At 40.2% G+C, this 19,298-nt stretch overlaps 2 protein-coding genes across 3 annotated transcripts in view; one reads left to right on the top strand and one right to left on the bottom strand.

Moving 5' to 3' along the window:
- Nucleotides 1-12,263, bottom strand: part of VPS4B (vacuolar protein sorting 4 homolog B) — a 34,469-nt gene extending 22,206 nt beyond the window's left edge. The window contains exons 1-3 of one of the 2 annotated variants that reach the window (XM_072821229.1): nt 11,969-12,263; nt 1,343-1,454; nt 57-213 (exon numbers count right to left, since the gene is read on the bottom strand). In XM_072821229.1, the coding sequence (XP_072677330.1) occupies nt 57-213; nt 1,343-1,454; nt 11,969-11,995 (296 nt within the window). In that variant the 5' untranslated portion in view covers nt 11,996-12,263. The remainder of the gene's footprint in view (nt 1-56; nt 214-1,342; nt 1,455-11,968) is intronic. The other variant, XM_072821219.1, reaches the window with a different exon arrangement.
- Nucleotides 12,264-12,364: 101 nt separating this feature from the next.
- SERPINB5 (serpin family B member 5) overlaps nt 12,365-19,298 on the top strand; it is a 77,480-nt gene continuing 70,546 nt past the window's right edge. The window contains exon 1 of the mRNA XM_072821240.1: nt 12,365-12,652. The gene's annotated coding sequence lies outside the window, so the exon portion shown is untranslated. The remainder of the gene's footprint in view (nt 12,653-19,298) is intronic.

The raw sequence follows: 19,298 nt of genomic DNA, 5'->3' as shown, positions 1-19,298 counted from the left end.
ATGTAATTTTATCTTTTAATTAGATATAATAAAATCTAACACTCTAAAATACATACCCCTTCTCATCAGCTGGACTTGGCTGTCCCTCTTTCACTGGCTTCTGTGGAGTTTTCTCTTTCTTTTTCAGATACTCCTTTAGTTTCTCTGCTCTATCAAGATATTCTGTACATTTTGCCCTAATACTTTGCTTGGCTTTATCACCCTGCGCTTCATCTATTAAAGGAAAATGAGAGAGATTTTTCTATTAGTATTTTACACAGACAGGCTGAAACTCTTAGACATGGTATTGAGACAAGGACAATCTATTTTGGGGGAGGGAGGAAGAGCATCTCTAGTTCATCGTAGCCAATGATCATCAACTCTTCTCTGCTTCCTCCAGCATGGTTGGAGGCCAACAGCATGTCTGAGTCAGAAAAGAGATTTGAGCAAGACATTAAGATATTTTAAGTTAATGGTAAATAATAAGAAATTATTTAATATTTTGTGGGTTTTATATACTTCCTGTAACATTTTGTGATAGTTGAAAGCTACTTGTCTCATACAAAACCAATATAAGACAAACAGAAGTAAAGCAATATTAATCATTTCCATTAATGTCTATGTAAACTTTATTTCATAGTAAAAAAATGACAAATCCCATATATCATATACACCAATAATATTGTAAATCTATTACATAAAAAACTCTGTGAGAGCAATTTCAAAAGCCAACCAGCAAAGCATAGACTAGCCCCACATATCTTATGTTACCATTCATTCTTAGTTTTACTTTTATTTGCCAGAAAAACCTCAAAATGAAATAGAGAAGCTCAAAAGAAAATTCTAAATTATCCAAATGCTAAAATTATTCAAAAATAACTTAAAGACATTTTTTTTCAAATGCTCAGCATTATGTTTAAGATCAATGAAGGCAGTATTTTTTTCCATCTGTCCCTCACTGTCATACCCTAGTGCCTACAACAATACCCGGCACACGGTAAGCATGGAATACATATTTAAAAAATATACGAATGTTTCCCAACCAATTTTTTAAAAAAGTATTTAAAAGAGTGCTTTCAAGGATGTTTAGAAAATGTCAGGTACATAATCTGGGTACATTACTAGTAAAATAAAAACTATTTCCAACAACTATATGGTATTTTAATATGTTTAGGTATACAAAGTAATAACTATGATAGCTGTGCACATTTGTTTGCTGAGTACTTAAAAACTGTTAACAAGAAAGGGAGAATTTTTTGCAAATGGATGGTTTAGAATTTTTTTGGTGTTGTATTTTGATTTTTACAAATGAAATAGAATAATCTTTTCCTTTAACGTCTTAAAAAGCAAACTAAGGCCTTACATTTAACTACGTGGAGAAAATACTGAACAGCGTGTTGGTAGAGCTGAAGAGCTTCCTCATAGTTCCCAGCTTTGTCTTCCTGGGCTGCTTTGCTAGCAAGATCTACTGCTTTCTGTTGGAAGGGAGGTAAATCATACCATCAAAATCACATAAGCATAACTTTGAAGTAAGTGATCATACTGAACGTTTTCTTTTTTTTAAAAAAAGCAACCTTAAAACAAATCTGTCTGTTCCGGGAAATTCTCAAATCCAGTTGTTATAGATGAAGCATATAACAATAGTAAAATGTAAATAGCGTAAAACCCCTTCAGAAGCAATGGGGCAATGAAATATCAAGAATCTGAAAATACCCAAATCTTTTAATCTAGCAATCATCTAAAAGGTTTACTGAGCAAAGATAGTAACCAAAGAGGTCTTTTAAGAAAAACAAAACCAAATCTGAAAACTTTAATTTCAAGCACCAAAAAGACACCACACAACTGATTATTATAGAATCATTAAAATAATATTAAAAAACATTCACAGTAATATGATGAAATTTTTAAAAAAGACACAATACAATTTTTTAAAACGACTTTATTTATTCATGAGACACACACACACACACAGAGAGAGAGAGAGAGAGAGAGAGAGAGAGAGAGAGAGGCAGAGACATAGGCAGAGGGAGAAGCAGGTTCCATGCAGGGAGCCTGATGTGGGACTCGATCCCGGGACTCCAGGATCATGCCCTGGGCCGAAGGCAGGTGCTAAACCGCTGAGCCACCCAGGATCCCCAGGCATAATACAATTTTTACATGTAGCATGAGTTCTACTGTTTGAAACAACAGCAAAAACAAACAAACAAACCAAACAAAAAAAACCCACCCCAAAACAAAACAAAAAATAACACAGGAAAAAGATGGAAAGAAAATTTAACAGAGGTTGTTAAAAAGCCTCAAGTTTTTCTCTACTTTTTTTTGCATCTTTTAAAAATGCCTATAATGAACATGGACTTTTGCAATATTAAAAAAACCCTCCTAGAAATAGATCCATACAAATATGCAAAAGCAAGTTAACACTGGAAAAGACAGTGCTGGAGCAGTTAGACATCTATAAGCAAAAAACAAAACAAAACAAAAAACACTTTAAAAATCACATATGGGGCAGCCCAGGTGGCTCAGCGGTTTAACGCCGCCTTTGGCCCGGGGTGTGATCTTGGAGACCCAGGATCGAGTCCCACGTCAGGTTCCCTGCATCTCTGTCTCTCTAGTCTGTCTCTGTCTCTCACGAATTAATAAGTAAAATCTTAAAAAAAAAAAAATCACATATGCTCTTAAAACAGACAATTTTCTCTGGCTGACAGTAGGAGATAGGAGGAAGAAGGAAAGGTCAGAAAGAATAGAAGCAGGATGAAAATTCAACCACACTGGCATGGAAGAAAGTGGCAATGAGTCAGAATACGCAAGAGGCTTCTACAAGTGGAGAATCACCCTCAGTTGACAACCAAGAAAAAGAACCTTAGTCTGACAACCACATGAAACTGAAATCTGCCAACAAACTCAATGTGTTTAGAGCCTTCAAAAACAAACAAAAATGTAGCCCTGCAGACACCTTGGTGTAAGCCTGGTAAAACTGGGCTGAAACCCAACTGAGCTATGTTGTACCTGGACTTCTAGCCTACAGAAACAGAGATAATAAATTAATGCTGCTTTAACTTGAAAAAAAAAAAAAAACTCACAATGCATTATGGACTTAAATATAAAATGTAAAACTATAAAATCTTTAGAAAGAACAAAAATCTTTAGCATTTAGAGCTAGGCAAAGGGTTCTTAAACTACATACCAAAAAGCATAATATATAAAATGAAAACACTACGGTACGGGCATAAAAACAGACATGTAGATCAATGGAACAGAAGAGAAAGCCTAGAGATAAACCCACACACATATATGGTCAATTAATTTACCACACAGGAGCCAAGGATATCCAAAGAGAAAAGAACAGTCTCTTCAATAATTGCTGGAGGTGGTGGTGGTGGTAACTGGGTGGCGCAGTTGGTCAGGCATCTGACTCTTGCTTTTGGCTTGAGTCATGATCTCAGGGTTGTGGGATTGGGCCCTCTCCTTGTCAGGCTCTGAGCTTGGTGCAGAGTCTGCTTGGGATATTCTCTCTCTCTCTCTCTCTCTCTCCATCTGCCCTTCCTGCTCGCACTCTCTTTCTCTCGCTAAAGTAAATATTTTTTCAAAAAATGGGAAAAGTGGGAAAACTGAACAGCAACATGGAAAACAATGAAACTAGACTACAATCTTACACCATCCATGAAAATTAACTCAAAATGGATTAAAGACTTGAACATAAAACCTGAAACCATAAACTTCTTGAAGAAAATATAGGCAAGTAAGCTCGGTCTCTGGTCTTGGTGATGACTTTTTGGGTTTGCCACCAAAAGCAAAGGCAATAAAGGCACAAATAAACAAGTGGGACCACATCAAACCTTCTGCACAGCAAAGGAAAAACCATCAACAGAATGAAAAGGCAATCTACTGAATGGAAGAAAATATTTGCAAATCGTTTATGTGTTAAGGGATTAATATCTAAAACATAAAAAAAAAACCCTCATACAACACAATAGCAAAAGAACTAAACGATTCAATTAAAAAATAGGTAGAGGATCTAAACCGACATTTTTCTAAAGACCGAACAGAAGCCCAACAGGTATGTGAAACAGCATTCAACGTGACTAATCATCAGGGAAACACAAATCAAAACTACAATGAGCTATCACCTCACACTTGCCAGAATGGCTATTATCAATAAAACAAGAAATCGCAAGTATTGGTGAGGGCATGGAGAAAAGGGAACCCTTGTGCACTGCTGATGGGACTATAATTGGCGCAGCCACTACGGAAAGCACTATGGGGGTTCCTCAAAAAATTAAAAACAGAACTACCATATGATTCAGCAATTTCACTCCTGAGTACTTATCCACAGAAAATGAAAACATGAACTCAAAAAGATATATGCACCCCTGTATCTCAGCATTATTTTATGCAGCATTATTTTAAAATAGCCAAGATATGGAAACAACCTAAGTGTCCACAGACAGATGAATGGATAAAGCAATTGTGGTGTACACATACAATGGATATTATTCAGCCATAAAAAAGGGAAATCTTGGCATTTGTGACAACATGGATAGACTTGAGGGCATTATGCTAAATGAAATAAGTCAGAGAAAGACAAATATCATACGATCTTACTTACATGTGAAATCTAAACAAAAAAATCCACGAACAAAAAACCTAAGTTCATAAATAACAGATAAGAGACTAGTAGTTACAAGAAGTGGGGAAAGGTGAAATAGGTGAAGGGAGTCCAAAGATACAAACTTCTTGTTATATAGTATAGTAGGGTGACTACAGTTAATAACACTACATTGCATACTTGAAAGTTACTAAGGGAGTAAATCTTAAAAGTTCTCATCACAAGAAAACCATTTTTGTAACAATGAAAGGAGACAGATGTTAAACAGATGTATTGTGGTGATATCTCACAATATATACAAATAATGAGTCATGTTGTACATGGGAAATGAGTATATGTCAATTATACTTCAAAAAAAAAGAAAAATGATAAATTGAACCTCATCAAATTAAAAAACTTTTGGTCTATAAAAAATCTGTTAAAGGATGAAAAGACAAGCTACAGAATGGGAGAAATATTTGCAAACTATATATTCAGGAAAAGACTAATATTTAGAATATAGAAAGAACTCCACATACTCAATAGTTTAAAAAGAATCCAAGTAGAAAATCAACTGAAGAACCGACATTTCACCAAAGAATATGCTGATGGCAAATCAGCACCAAAAAGATGTCTGAAATCATTAGCCACAAGAGAAAGGCAAATTAAAACCAGCAGGAGATATCTCAAAAAATCTATCAGCATGGCTAAAATAAAAAAAAAAAAAAATAGTGACCATAATACCAATTGCTGGTAGGCACAGAGAGAACTGGATCACTAATAGGATCACTAACTGGTAGGGTGGAAAATGGTACAGCCACTCTGAGAAACTGGTTGGGTTTTTTATAAATGTAAACATGCAGCTACCATATGAACCAGAAACTGCACTCATGGGTATTTATCCCAGAGAAATGAAGACTTGTGTTCATACAAAAATCTATACATGAACATTCCGGATGTCTTTCAACCAGAGTGGAAAAACAAACTGTGGCAAACCCAAGGCATGGAGTCCTACTCAGTAACAAAAAGGAACTACCTTGATACACACAACATGAATGAATCCTAAGAGAATTAAGCTTAGTGGAAAGAACAATTCCAAAAGGTTATATATTGTATGATTCCATTTATATAACCTTCTTGAAATGACAAAAACAGAGACAGAGGGTATATTAGTATTGTTGGGAAACAGGGAAACAGGATACATGGTGAGGGAAGACAAAGAGAGGTGATTATGGTTCTAAAAGGGCCATAGGAGGGATTCCTGTGGATAGAATTATTCTGTATCATGACTGGATGGAGGAAACTTACCTATGTGATGAAACTCTGAACACATAGACAAACACACAAGATATACGTGAGTATAGGGGTGTGCCTGGGTGGCTAGTCGGTTAAGTGGCTGCCTTTAACTCAGGTCATGACTTCAGGGTCCTGGGATCCAGCCCAGCTTCATACTGAGCTCCCTGGGGAGTCTGTTTCTCCCTCTTCCTCTGCCCCTCCCCTCGTTTGTTCACCCATTTTCTCTCTCAAATAAATAAACAAAATCTTTAAAAAATACACACACTCAAGTAAAACTGGAAAATCTGAGTAAGACTGGTGGAATGTATCAATGTCAACATACAGGTCACGATACAGTACTGTAGTTTTATAAGATGCTACCACTGCGGGCAATGGGTGGAAGGAACACAGGATCTCTCTGCATTATTTCTCACAACTGCATGCAAATCTGTGATTATCACAAAATAAAAATTTCATTAAGAACTATTTTTAATATTTAAAAACACACACACATATATAAGAACAAGCATGGTTTATTAAAACATTCCACCTGGATTCAGCGAGGTGGTAAAACTGTATTCAAGAGAAATTGAGAGCCAGTAGAAAAAAGGATCACGGTTTTGCTATTTTAAATATAAGCCTATATTAAGAAAAAAAGTCATTCAAACATCCTCAAACCAATCACGTGTGAGAATATTGTATTTTGAAGCAGTTACTATGGATTGCAGATAGATGGAATGAAAGCAGTAAATGGGAGGAACAGGTCTTCCATATGTTGTAGCAGGAGGGGGAAAAAGAAACGGTATTTTAGAATTGAGAGATGTAGTTCTACATATTTCACAGTTCACATAGCCTGAACTTGAAGCAAAATTTTCAAAAGCTTGGTAAATGAGGCAGGATATAAAGGGTGGAATCAGAGCACTCATCCGCGTGACCCACTGGTGGTTTGGTGCACCTGGTCATATAAAAATGAATGCAGAAGAAATAAATTCTTTCTTATTCTAGCTACAATTTCCTTCTACTATTTTGAATTGCTGTGCCACTCACCTCTTCAGCTACACATTGCCTTCATTCGCAGTCAGTCCTCTTTTTGGCACCACACTGATGCTTAAAGGAAAACTCTTCAGTCAGTATTAATAATATAGCTCCAAATATGGTACTAATGACTTTTAGCCAGCCTTTCTCTGATGGACACGTTTGTATTTGCACTGTCCAATATGGAAGCCACTATCTACAATTGGCTTCTGAGCATCTGTGGCTAAAGTGACTGAGAAGTTTAAATTTTGAGTAAAATGTAAATAGCTACATGTAGCTCCTGTACTAGACAGCGCATGTTAAACCCTTAATCAAAGATGATGATTTGATAATACGCATCTGTTTCTCCCTTGCTGAATACTCCACTTCACCCTTGTTCCTGTTAAGGTTTTTTTCATCTGAAATGAAATTAACTGCATCTTGTATGGTTTTGGAGTGTCAATTATTCTTAATCCTGCCCATTTCCATTGCTAACATCCTAGCACAATCCACTAACACGTGCGTCAAAATACCACGTAGCCTCCTAAGTGGTAGGTCTGCTTCCACACTCCACACCCTGAAGTTCTTATGCAACCAGTGATGGATTCCCACTGCAGTCAACAAAAGCCAACTGCTGGGTCCTGGTCTACCAGGCCTTAAATGACCCAGGTCCTGGCTCCTTTTGGGTTGCATTTCAAACCCATTAGTCTACCTTCATTCAGGCAGCCTGTGCACTGTTGATCCCTCTGCCTAGAAAATGCTCTTTCCCCCACGGGTGCATGACCATCTCCTTTGCGTCACAGATCAATGCCAAATCCCCAGAAAGGCCCTCTCTAACTTACTGCAGAGGCTGTACTCCCTCCGTCCCTGCTTTCAGCTCTCCCCTCACCCTATCCCATCACTGTGCTTATTGTTACATTTATCTGTGGATACTCACTTCTTGCCTACCTCCTTTAATATAAAGGTAAGCTCCAAGAGCAAGGAACTTCATCTGCAACGCTGCATTATCCCCAGTGCCTGGAACAGTGCCTGCACACACTGGGTACTTAACGAAATTGTTGAAAAACGAAAAAAATTCCCAATTGCTTTCTCAAAATCTTCTTCCTTTTGGTTATTCTACCTCTATCATCTCCAACAACTTTCCCCCACTGGGTATTTTCCTGTCAATGCTGTGTCTTTTTCCTATGCTCTGGAGACCATTCCCACCATCAATCATATGCCACTCTACTGCTCTCCCCAACCTAATCTCCTCGCACTTTTTTTTTTGTTTGTTGGGGTCTCCCTCAGCATAAAAATGTCTGTGAAGCCCTACCTCAGATTCACATCTACAAAACACAAACTAAAACACACCTGCTCTCCCTCATTCCTCGGATCCTCTCCAGTTACATTACTCATCTCTTCACCTCCATAGCAAATTCCCAAAGAGAACCCCAAGTTCATCATGGTTCCTTGATTCTTCCACGGCAATGCTTCCCGTGGAATGCCAAGGTCTCATACTTACCTAACTCTCTCTCCACAGCACTGAACCCTTCTAACAGAAACCTGGATGTGGCCTCCTCCTTCGGTCTTCATGGCACCATTCTCTCTTGGCTTTACTCTGGACTTACAATGATTCTTTTTCAGGAGCCCTTTTCTCTCTTTTTAAATGTCAATATTCCAGAGTTTCTATCTGGTCCTTGTATTTCCTCATCCTATGAACTCTCCAAGATGCCCACAACCTCTGCTACCATCCATATGCTATCAACTCTCAAACCCTTGTTTCAGCCTGGCCCTCCCTCTCTAGTTCTACACATATGTATCCAACTGCTCATTCAACGTTTCCACTTGGTTGTCCCCACAGGCATTTCAAACTCAAAAAGTTCAAGACCACCTGCCCTCAAATATGCCCCTTTTCTAATTATTCCAGAACAAATTCCTCCCCATTCAGATATCCAACCCAGGGATCTGAGAGAAAACCCAGACTCCTCCTGCCCCTCTTTCTAAATGCAAAGCCAAGTTCTTCCTCTTTAAGCTGTCTCTGATCAATCTTTTCAATTCTTTAATAGGTACTACACTACTTTGGCCCTCACCATCTCCCACCACACAGAACCCCACCTCCTAACCTGTGTCCCTGCTTCTAGGCCTGCTACCAGGCAAGTACACACATGGTTGTTTCCTTCTAAAACAAAAACCCAAGCATATTTGCTGATTTTCTATCTACGGTAGGATGAGGACCAATCATCTCTGTGTGGTACACACCTCTCCATGGCTTACCTAGGCCTGTCCTCCCACCTTACACACCCAGTCCCAGTCATACCAAACTAGTGTGACAATCCAGACAACTCAGACTTCAGGCCTTTGTTTACGGTGTACTCTCCACCTAGAATACCCTATCCAACTACTTCTCTGTAAAAACTCTAGCTTCTTCTCCAAGCATTGACACAGTCATGGTCCTCTTGCTGCAAAGCCCTCCTCAACACCCCCAGGCGGCCTAGACTATGCTTCCTCTAAATTTCCACTGTCTCTGGTACATACTTCCAAAGATCACACAGTATCCCCATCACCCAGTTGATGTCTTCTCCCATAAGAATGTAAGCCCTTGGAAATCAAGGGTGATTTATTACTTTTATGATTCCCTAAGACTTAGCAAAATGTATGACACATTTAGGACCTAGTAAACTTGAGTTCTATGCATACTGCATTACTTGCAATTTCTCTCAACCCTCTCCAAGATTTATTACACTTCTAGACTGAGGTATGTACATATTTTTCTTTAGCTGAAACACTTCCCATTTTCTTGTCCAAAAAGGCATAACTTCACAGTGGAAAATAAAACTCCAGAAACTTACAAGCAAACAAACTTGGATTCAAAGCTAACTTCAGTACTAATTAATTACATGTCCAGGGGGCACCTGAGTGGCTCAGTGGTTGAGCACCTGCCTTTGGCTCAGGGTGTGATCGCAGGGTCCTGGAGTCGAGTCCTACATCAGGCTCCACACAGGAGCCTGCTTCTCCCTCTGCCTGTGTCTTTGCCTCTCTCTCTGTATCCCTCATGAATAAATAAATAAAATCTTTAAAAAAATAATTTTATGTCCTGGGTTAAATCCTAACCTCAATAGACTTTGGTTTCTTATACTGTGAAACTGAATTAATACCGAAGAGTTGTTCTGAGGACTAAATGAGATCACACCAAACACCAAGCAATTAGCATCAGTACCTTCCACCTTACCTAAGTTCACATCTCCTCTGTGCAACATTTTTTATCCTCGAAGAGTTAGATACGCCCTTCCTTTCTGCCCTCCCACACTAGCCTCTAATTCTATTATAGCATTACTGTGTTATTCTATAATTTTAATTTTTAATGATCTGCATTTCTCTATTAGATTATAAGCATCCTGTTATGGGAAGTTTTGCCTTGTTCAGGGCAAAAGTCATTTGTTATCTAAATATTCTTCGTCCAAATTTCCTAGGTTAGAGGGGTAAAAGCCTGAATGAGAAGGGGCACCTGTGACCCAACCACAAGAAAACTGTAACTCCACAGCCCTCCCCGTTTAACACCTGCAACATGCCTTTAGTATGTGTCCATCTCCAACTGACTCACTGAGGAACATCCAACAACCCAATTCAAATATGACGCAAACCGAGTATAGAATGAAAGTGCAATTATTACAAGGGAATAAAGATATCAGTAAACGAATGAAAATTATGTTGCGGAATGTCCAAATTACATACAAAGTCTTGACAGATGAAAAGTCAGTGGAACAACACGAGTTAACTGACAAACCAACATGGATGAAGACAGCGCTTTAAAAAAAAAAATCGCCTTTGATATTCAAAGGAACAATACTTTTATCAAAGGAACAATACTTTTTCCAAAACATTTACCAAAAAGTCCCTTTCTGAATGGGGCTACAAAACAACAACGATGACAACGTTAAGTGGTGACTGTTCTATCTTAGTAAATGCAAGCCTGTTGGAAAAGATACCGACAAAAATCAACACATGACCTATTCTTTATTCTTGATTCTAAGGAATAAGTCACAGTTGCAATTACAATGTTATGAGACATACAAGACATTTACTTTCACTATCTTTGGGGTCCATTTTCGAGATAGAAGTCCCAGGAAAGCTCCTCACTCCCCCAACCCTTTTTTTTGGTGAAATGTTGAGCTCTATTTCAATGGATCTACTTTCAATGGTGTTTCTTGGGCATCAGTTACCCCGGCTTGAGCAAGTCCTCCATTATCCTTGCAGCTTGTACCAGGCACTCAACTAATGTCTGATCCACTACTGCGAGACCAAGCCAAGGATTCAACACAGGTCTTTTATGCTGAACTTTTCCCCAAAATGACTCGGTGGACCGGGGCTCCATGAAGCTAAGTCTCATTCTAAATATCTCTGAAACCTCAGGTCCATTCTGGGGGTGGGAAGCACTATTTCTCAAATTTCTCTTCTCGATGGATTCCATACAGGTAAAACAACTACGTCTAACAGCTTAGGAGTCCAGATCATGTACCAAACTCCGTACCCGCTGCGTACGGTGGGGAGGTGGAGCCACAGAAGAGCTTTAAGATCACCCCTGATTTTGTATACATTTTGGGGAGCCACAGTAAGGCGCACACTAAGGCACAGCTCAACGGATTCATGGATTCCTCCAATTCCAAGGCTGTCCTCATAGTTCTCTTCGCCTGACAGCTAAAAGAGAAGGGCTCTGCCATACACGAGCTTGAGGGACCGGACGACCAAGACCACCTCATCTTCCACTGGTTCAGAGCCGCGCTTTGCAGACGCCACGTTCCTTCCTCTCTCTCAGTGATTGGAGCGTCTGTGCCTCTCATTCAGAGCTCTGCCCAGTTGGTTCCAAAGACGGGAAAAAACAAAAAACAAAACAAAACAAAAACCAAAAACCCCACCCCACCTCAAGCAAAGCGAAGCCTCACCTGGCGGGTGGGCGCGGGGGACCCGGGAAGCGGAAGCGAAGAGCCCGCCTCGCCCACCTGCTGCGGGGGCCGGCACCGCCCGCCTCCGCCAGCCACCCGGGCGCGGCCGCGTCCTCCCCCGCCCCCGCCCCCACCGCACCCCCGCGCCGCCCCTCGGCTCCTGCTCTCCAGGGGGCGGGAGAACGGTGGTAAATACCTGGAAGTTGGCCGAGGTGGATGCCATGGCGGAGATCCGAGGCGGCTCTGGGGGAAGAACGAGGACAGAGGAAGCCAACAGCGGCAACGTCGAGTCGCGCCCAGGGTAGCCCCAAACGTGCGCAGGCTGGTGGCTCCCGGACCCCTAGCCCTTTCGGGGACCCGCTCCAACACCACACGGCCCTCCGACACCGCGCGACCCTTCTCACAAAACTTCCGCAATTCTAAGCCCCTCGGGGCTCTCGTCCCGCCTCTGGTCTCAGCTACTTCCGCTTTCGTCATCAGCACGCGCGCCACCCAGTCTCCAGTCACCCCGGTCTCGCCTCAGCCCCCAGGTCTCGCGAGGACGCGCGCTACGTCCCTGAAGCCTTCTGGGACCTTGTGGAAGTGAGGCTGGGCGCACGCGCACTGCGGCTCTGACCTGGCGCCCGGGAGGCCACCTGGAGTTCGTTAAGATCTGTTCTCCTTTCTTCTTTTTCCAAATTCTGGCTCTTTTCACTCCACGTCATGGAGCGTGCTCTGTAGGTCTACGGCTTTGAGTGAAAAAAAACTCACCCCAAGACCCAGCGAGCGGTTGGGCCCCTGGAGCCCCTTACTGCGCCAGAGGGGGCAGTTCGAGCCCCTACCTCGGGACTGTGGAGACTGCTGCTAGCGCCATAGCACCGTGTTGAGCAGTGAGGCCTCGGTAAGCTTCAGGGCTTAGTGCTCGACGCTTTACACCCCGTTCAACAAGCGTTTCTCGAAGGGTCGTCTTGCTTTACGAAGCCCCGAGAATGTTAAAAAGATACGTATTGCCGCTGCCTTCAAGAAGCCCACGGTTTCGGTGGGGAAGCAGGCTCCCGAACACAAACCTTGTGAAGCTGGCAGCTCAGGTGTCTTTTATACCATCTCTAAAGGAAGGTTAGCGGCCTGAGAGGTGAAGTGTTTTGTGTGAGAGCCCATCTCAGGGATCAGTCTCAGAACTAAAACAAGACCTCTCCTCGGCCTTTCTGTTGTTTGTGGCCCCCAAATCCCCTTTTTCTTCTTCCTTTCAGAGTTAAGATTCCCAAAGGGAAGTGGAATAGATACTTGATCGTTCCTTCATTTTATTTCCCACTCACTCTCTTTCCAGTCACCTGGTGTCTCCTAAATAATGAAAGTACTTCCTTTTCCCTTCCTACTAGGTATTGTCAACTACTGAGTTCTTGAAATCCCACATGTAGGGAGACCTAATATTCTTTTCCTGTCTCCTTCACCGTCTCCCCTTCTCACTCCTCTCAACCTGCAGAATTGCCTCAAGGGTCTGATGTCCTCTTCTCTCAAACTAATTCGTCTCTGCTCATCTTCTCCACTTCCTGGGCTTCAGATCTCAATAGAATAGAAATGGCTTCAAATTTAGATCTCTAGGCCCATGCCGTCCTCTGCCTAGCACTCATAACCTCCCAGAGATCTCCAAAGACCACAGTTTTCCCACAAGACAAATTCAACACATTTGAAGCCAGGTTAATGATCTACCCCCAGATTTCCTTCTGTGGTCTCCTTCTCAGAAGATCGTCACTAAAGCTCCATCATCCAGTCTGAAAGCTCAAAGCCTTCCCTCTGCCTGCATCCACCAGTGCATCTTTCTACCCCTCTATCCCTTTCCACTTACTGGTAAAATACTGAAGGGATTGCAGCCCTTACAGTGTCACATAAATAGACATTTAATAAATATTAAACCTTCTAACTGAGCTGCTTAAAATAAATTTATGGTTCCTTAGTGACTATCAGATAAACTTGATTTTCCCTGAAGATACAACCGCACTCCAATTTATCTTTCATTTCAATCCCTAAGTGCCTATGAAACACCCACTAAACACAAGTCTACTAGGCACTAAAAAATGACAAAGATGAATATGATATGGTCTTTACCATTCAGGAGTTTACAATTTAGTGGAAGACATTGACACATAATAGGGGAAAGAGAATTCATTGATATGCTTATTGAGTACCTCCATGTGCCAGGATGTTGGGTGTGAACCAAACAGCCAAAAATTCCTCTTTTATTACTACTAATAAATCATATTAATATCATATACCTCCAATATGCAATGAGAAGAGTATCATCTGTGGTATTTTCAAAAATCCATAATTTAAATCTACTTATGAGAAAACACCAGAAAAACGCAAATTGAGGGTTTTTCTACTTCTACAAAATTCCTAAGCAGTGCTCTTCAAAAGTGTCAAAATAATGAAAGACAAAGAAAGGCTGAGAAACTGTCACAGATTGCGGGAAACTAAGGAGACATGACAACTAAACGCAATATGGGATTCTGGATTGGATCCTGGAACAACAACAACAAAAAGAATCAGTAGTGGAAAAACTGATAAAAATACAAATTAAGTCTGAATTTTAGCTAATGGTATTATACTGATACAAATGTCTTAGTTTTGATAAATATGCAAGATAAGAGGTTAACAGCAGGGAAAGTTGGGCAAAGAGTATATGGAGTTCTCTATATGTCTTTGCAACTCTTTTGTAACCATTATTTAAAAATAAAAGTTCAAAAAAAATTCCTGCTCTTTGGAAGCTTGCATTCTAGTGGGATAAAAACATATTACCTTTTACATGTTTAAAAACATGTAAATCTAAACATGTTACTTGTGTCATGATTTATGAAGTACTTCCACATACATTATTTTATTTCCTAATTCTGTGAAATAGCTCTTAAGTATCCCATATGAAGAAAACTGAACCTCAGAGACATAGATGTTCTCCAATCCACACAGCTTTTTTTTTCCCCCCACACAGCTTTTAAGTGGCAAAATTGGAGTTTGATCCCAGATCACCTGACTCCAGATTGAATATTAGAAACAGACAGTGCCAAGCGGCAGAATTGAGGAAGGCAGTACCATGAGGCCACAGAAGAAAGAAGGCTTAATTTGGAATTTCATGAGGAAGATGTCAATTAAACTGAATCTTAAAATCTTAGACTGATTTCGACAGAATCTAGGCCATTTCAGCAGAAGACGAAGCATGAATAAAGGCACAGAAAGTAGATACCAGGCAGGTTTGAGGGATGGCTAGAATGTAGGAACCAGGAGGAGATCTGGGGCAAGGAGTAGCAGGAGAGGAAGCTGAAAAGGACAGGCACTCAAGGCTTTGAATGATAAGGAGTTTGGACTTTGTTCTGTGGGGAATAAGGATTCATTGAGAGGTTCCCCCACCCTTTCTCCTCTCTAACATTTTTCCTTTTCGAAGAAAGTTGATTAAGTACAGTCCTGATTTAATCCAACATTGGTTTTCTGAAAATGGATCTCGAAGTTGTTTGTAGCATGCACCAGGGAGAGAGAGGAGGCTATTGCAACAGTGTTCGGTTTTAGAAAACTTGGTGTACCGAGCCAAACGGTGTGTGTCCCATTCCAGAAGTCCAGCACCTATCTGGACTTTGATTAATACATCCTCTCTCCCACAATTGCTTTCACCACAACAACGTGGTTAAAATCATATCTATTCTTCAAGTGCTAGTTCCAATGTTAGTTCCTTAAGAAACCTTCAAAACATTCCTGAACTTTCCCAGCACTTTCAACCTTAAATTGTCCTTAGATAATGCACACTAAGTCTCTAATACAGTGCCTAGAGCACTGCAGGTACTCAAAATTGTTAGCCTCATTCACATAGTGTCCATCTTTTCTAGACTATGACATCACCAAGGGCAAAGACATCTTATTCACTTTTGTAACCACCCCCCGCCATGTCCTTACTCCCTGCATATACAGAGTGTGTGCATATATAGCCAAAATTTTTGTTGAACAAAATGAAATCTCCTTGCCTATGACCACAGGTTTTGGAGATTAAGTTCAGTTTGGTATTAAGTGAGTCTTGTGGATGGATTCAGGCTCAGCAAGGTCTTTCATCCAGCCCATCCAGGACCAAGTCCATCTCATTCAAACCATCTTAAAGGAAATGCCTAATATTGAAGCCCTCACTCCATGCCTCACACAGCCACTCAAGTCCACCCAGACAGAAGTCTGGTCCCAACCTGTTGAGTCACCAGCTCCCTCCCTGACCTGGAGCATAACTACAAGGAAGGCAAAGCACAGACAGTTCTGATCACGTGAAAGAAGTGACTCAGGCAGTTCTCGGGCAGGAACCTGTTCTCCATATCAAGCAGCATACCTTTCTGAATATGCTTGGGCTGGAGACCCAGCCCTTCCTCAATAACTGCTATTCATTTTATTTATATGAAGCCACAGAGAGTTTCTGGATTGATAATGTCAATGTCCATCAACCTTATGAAGGAGGGTGTGTCCATTGAAACAGCCATTCATGGTTGTTGATAACCTATGAGCAGATACAATATAAGGCTTTTGTGCAAAAGAAAAGATGAAGTGCTTGTCCTCAAGAACTGTACAGGCTATCAGACCACCTCCCTGACTGTGAATACTTGCAACACAGAAAATGTGCTTAGGAAGAATTGATTTCAAGCTCCTTTCCCCAATCCTGTTCAACCCAAGTCTTCTGAACAGTTTTGTCCAAGAATGCCTCCTCTGCTCTCGTGTAGATTCAGTATTCAAGTAGTTGCGGCTGAAGACTGGAAACAGTCAAAAACCTCTTCCCCTTCAGAGAGTATCAGGTGTGAGTTATATTGGGGTTTTTTTTTTTCAGTGTTCTCCCTCTTTCCAGACCCTTAGGTCAATTAATTACAATTAATTGCTCTTTGCCACTATAATGGAAAAAGCAGCATTTTATAATCTTATACTCTCTGGTACATTTACAGATAAAATGACTTGCTTCATAATGATGCAGTGTAGGGATAAATAGGTTGGAAGTGTGTGTGTGTGTGTGTGTGTGTGTGTGTGTGTATCACACAGGAGTGCCATAACTTACTGCCTTGATGACTGTTATAGCTGGGAATGGGTGCAGGATAGAGGGGTTGTCTGCATCAGCAATCTCTTACTTTCTACCTGTTTAAAATTCTCCGTAATAAGGGACTTTTTAAAAATTTTATTTCATACTTGTATTGCACTCTGTTCAGATTCTTTGTCCAGTTTTCTGTTGTGGTGCTCACCTTTCTTTTTTTTTTCTCACCTTTCTTTTATTGATTTATTAAGTCCTTTGTAGGTTAAGGAAATTATCGTTATATGTGTTGCAAATATTTTCCCATTTTGTTCTTTGTTATTACTTTTTTTGGCATGAAAACCTAAGTTTCAACACACTTATTTATCATTCTTTTCCTTTTTATTTTTTGTTAGGTTTAGAAAGATTTTACCCACTACTAGATTATTTAAAACAATGACACTATACCTGTATCTTTGTATAGTATTTTTGACATTAAGTAGTATTTTGACAGTATTATTATTTAGTAGTATTTTATTGTTGCCTTAAATCTTTGACCTCTCTGGAACCTATTTTGGTGTAACAATTGATGTCAAGATCTAGCATTGTTGTTTTATTTATTCCAAGTGGGTAACCAATTGTCCCAATATTATTTATTTAAAATCCATTGTTTTCTCCACTCATCTGTAAAGTTATCTTTAGCATATACCAATTTTCACAAGGATTTGTCTGAAATCTTGTTTATTTTTTCAAAGATTTATTTAAGAGAGAGAGAGAGATGAGAGGAGTAGAGGGGGATGGAGAGAGAAAATCCCAAGCAGAATCCCCACTGATTGGACAGCTATATGTGGGGCTTATTTCCACGACCCTGAGATCATGAGATCATGACCTAAACCAAAATCAAGGGTCGGACTCTTAACCTACTGAGCCACTCAGGGGCCCCATGAAATCTTGATTATGTTTTAATGATTCCTTTTAGCCATCTTTTCACATGTCAGGAAAACTGTTTTTATTACAGTAGTTTGGTAATACACTTCAGTATTTTGTGGAACTGCCTGATTCATTCTAAGCAGAATGGAAAACTAAGGGTACAGGCTCTGATGTTGGAATGCTTGGTTCAAATCTTGGCTTGAATGCATATCAGATAATTACTTACCCTCTCTGAGATGCTGTTTTTGCTTCTGTAAAATGAAGATAATACTCCCTGTCTAATGGGGATGTGTGAGAATTAAATAAACAACCTAGCATGTAACAGAATTTGGCTTGGAACATGATGGTTAATGCCCACTAACTGTTAGCTATCCGTAATTTTCAGGATATCTGTATTTTCTATTGCTGCATAACAAATTACCACAAACTCAGCAGCTTGAAACAACACACTTATCATCTCCTAGTTTCTGTGGGTCAGAGGTCCTGCCTGGTCTTGCTGGGCTTTCTCCTCAGGGTCTCACAAGGCTGAAATGAAGGCGCAGGCTGGGCTGGGTGTTCTGAAGACTCAACTAGGGAAAGATCTGCTTTCAAGTTCCCTGAAGTTGTTGGTGGAATTCATTTCCTTGTGTCTATGGAATTCATGATAGCTGGCTTCATCAAAACCAGGAATACACATGTATGTGTGCATGTGTGTGTTCATGCACTCACGCACACGTGCGCCCCCCCCACACACACACAATCCCTGTTGTTTCAAGTCTCTGACCTCAGAGAAGGCTCAGACCCTCTTTTAGTAGGGTTTACCTGATTAGGTTATACTCACCCAGGATAATCTCCCTTTTGATTAACTCCAAGTCAGTGAATCAGGGACTTTCATTACATCTGCAAAGTCTCTTCACTTTTGCAATTTTTGTTCTTCCTATAAAGGAGATAGGAGAAATAACTACTCTGTTCTTGACATAAGAGAAATATATAAGATTTCATATTACAAATACTACATTCACAGGCAGCTATACAATTTTTGTTGGTAGTCTATATATCTCTACCTCTATATGTGTAAATATACATGATTTTTTTACAGCACTATGATAATTATATTCATTAAGATAACAAAAATAGATAATAAAAATGGAGTGGCTAAAGATAGATGCTTATAAAGAAAATCTTCATGATAAATCACTGCCTTGGAAAATTACATGGAGCAGAAGCATTTGGTTTAGGAAGAGGAATCACATCTGTACCTTTGAAATATGCTGACGAATACATATTCTAGCAACAAAATTGACTTGGACTTAGAAGCTCTTATTGTCCGTTGAGAGTTCCTTTTCTAAAATCTCGTTCTTGTTTTCTTTTGAACAGGCAACATTTCCCAAAGATTGCTATCACTAAATCAACACAGAGATCTAGGGGGAGAGTGTTGGGGTGGAATCATTTTTAGTCCAAAAATCAGCCTCCATTTACTTCTCATGGATTAGTTCCAGAAGAAGGACTTAGGAGAATTTAGGTTCAATCTCAGAACAGCCCCCAGCATCGGATAGTACAATCTCCCAAATAGCAACAATGCCATCATCAAGCTAATGACTGTCTATATTAGCAAAGAAAATTT

This window comes from Canis lupus, chromosome 1 (assembly GCF_048164855.1).
Source record: "Canis lupus baileyi chromosome 1, mCanLup2.hap1, whole genome shotgun sequence".
Taxonomy (NCBI): Eukaryota; Metazoa; Chordata; class Mammalia; order Carnivora; family Canidae; genus Canis; species Canis lupus.
This window is presented reverse-complemented; position numbering and strand designations above follow the sequence as displayed.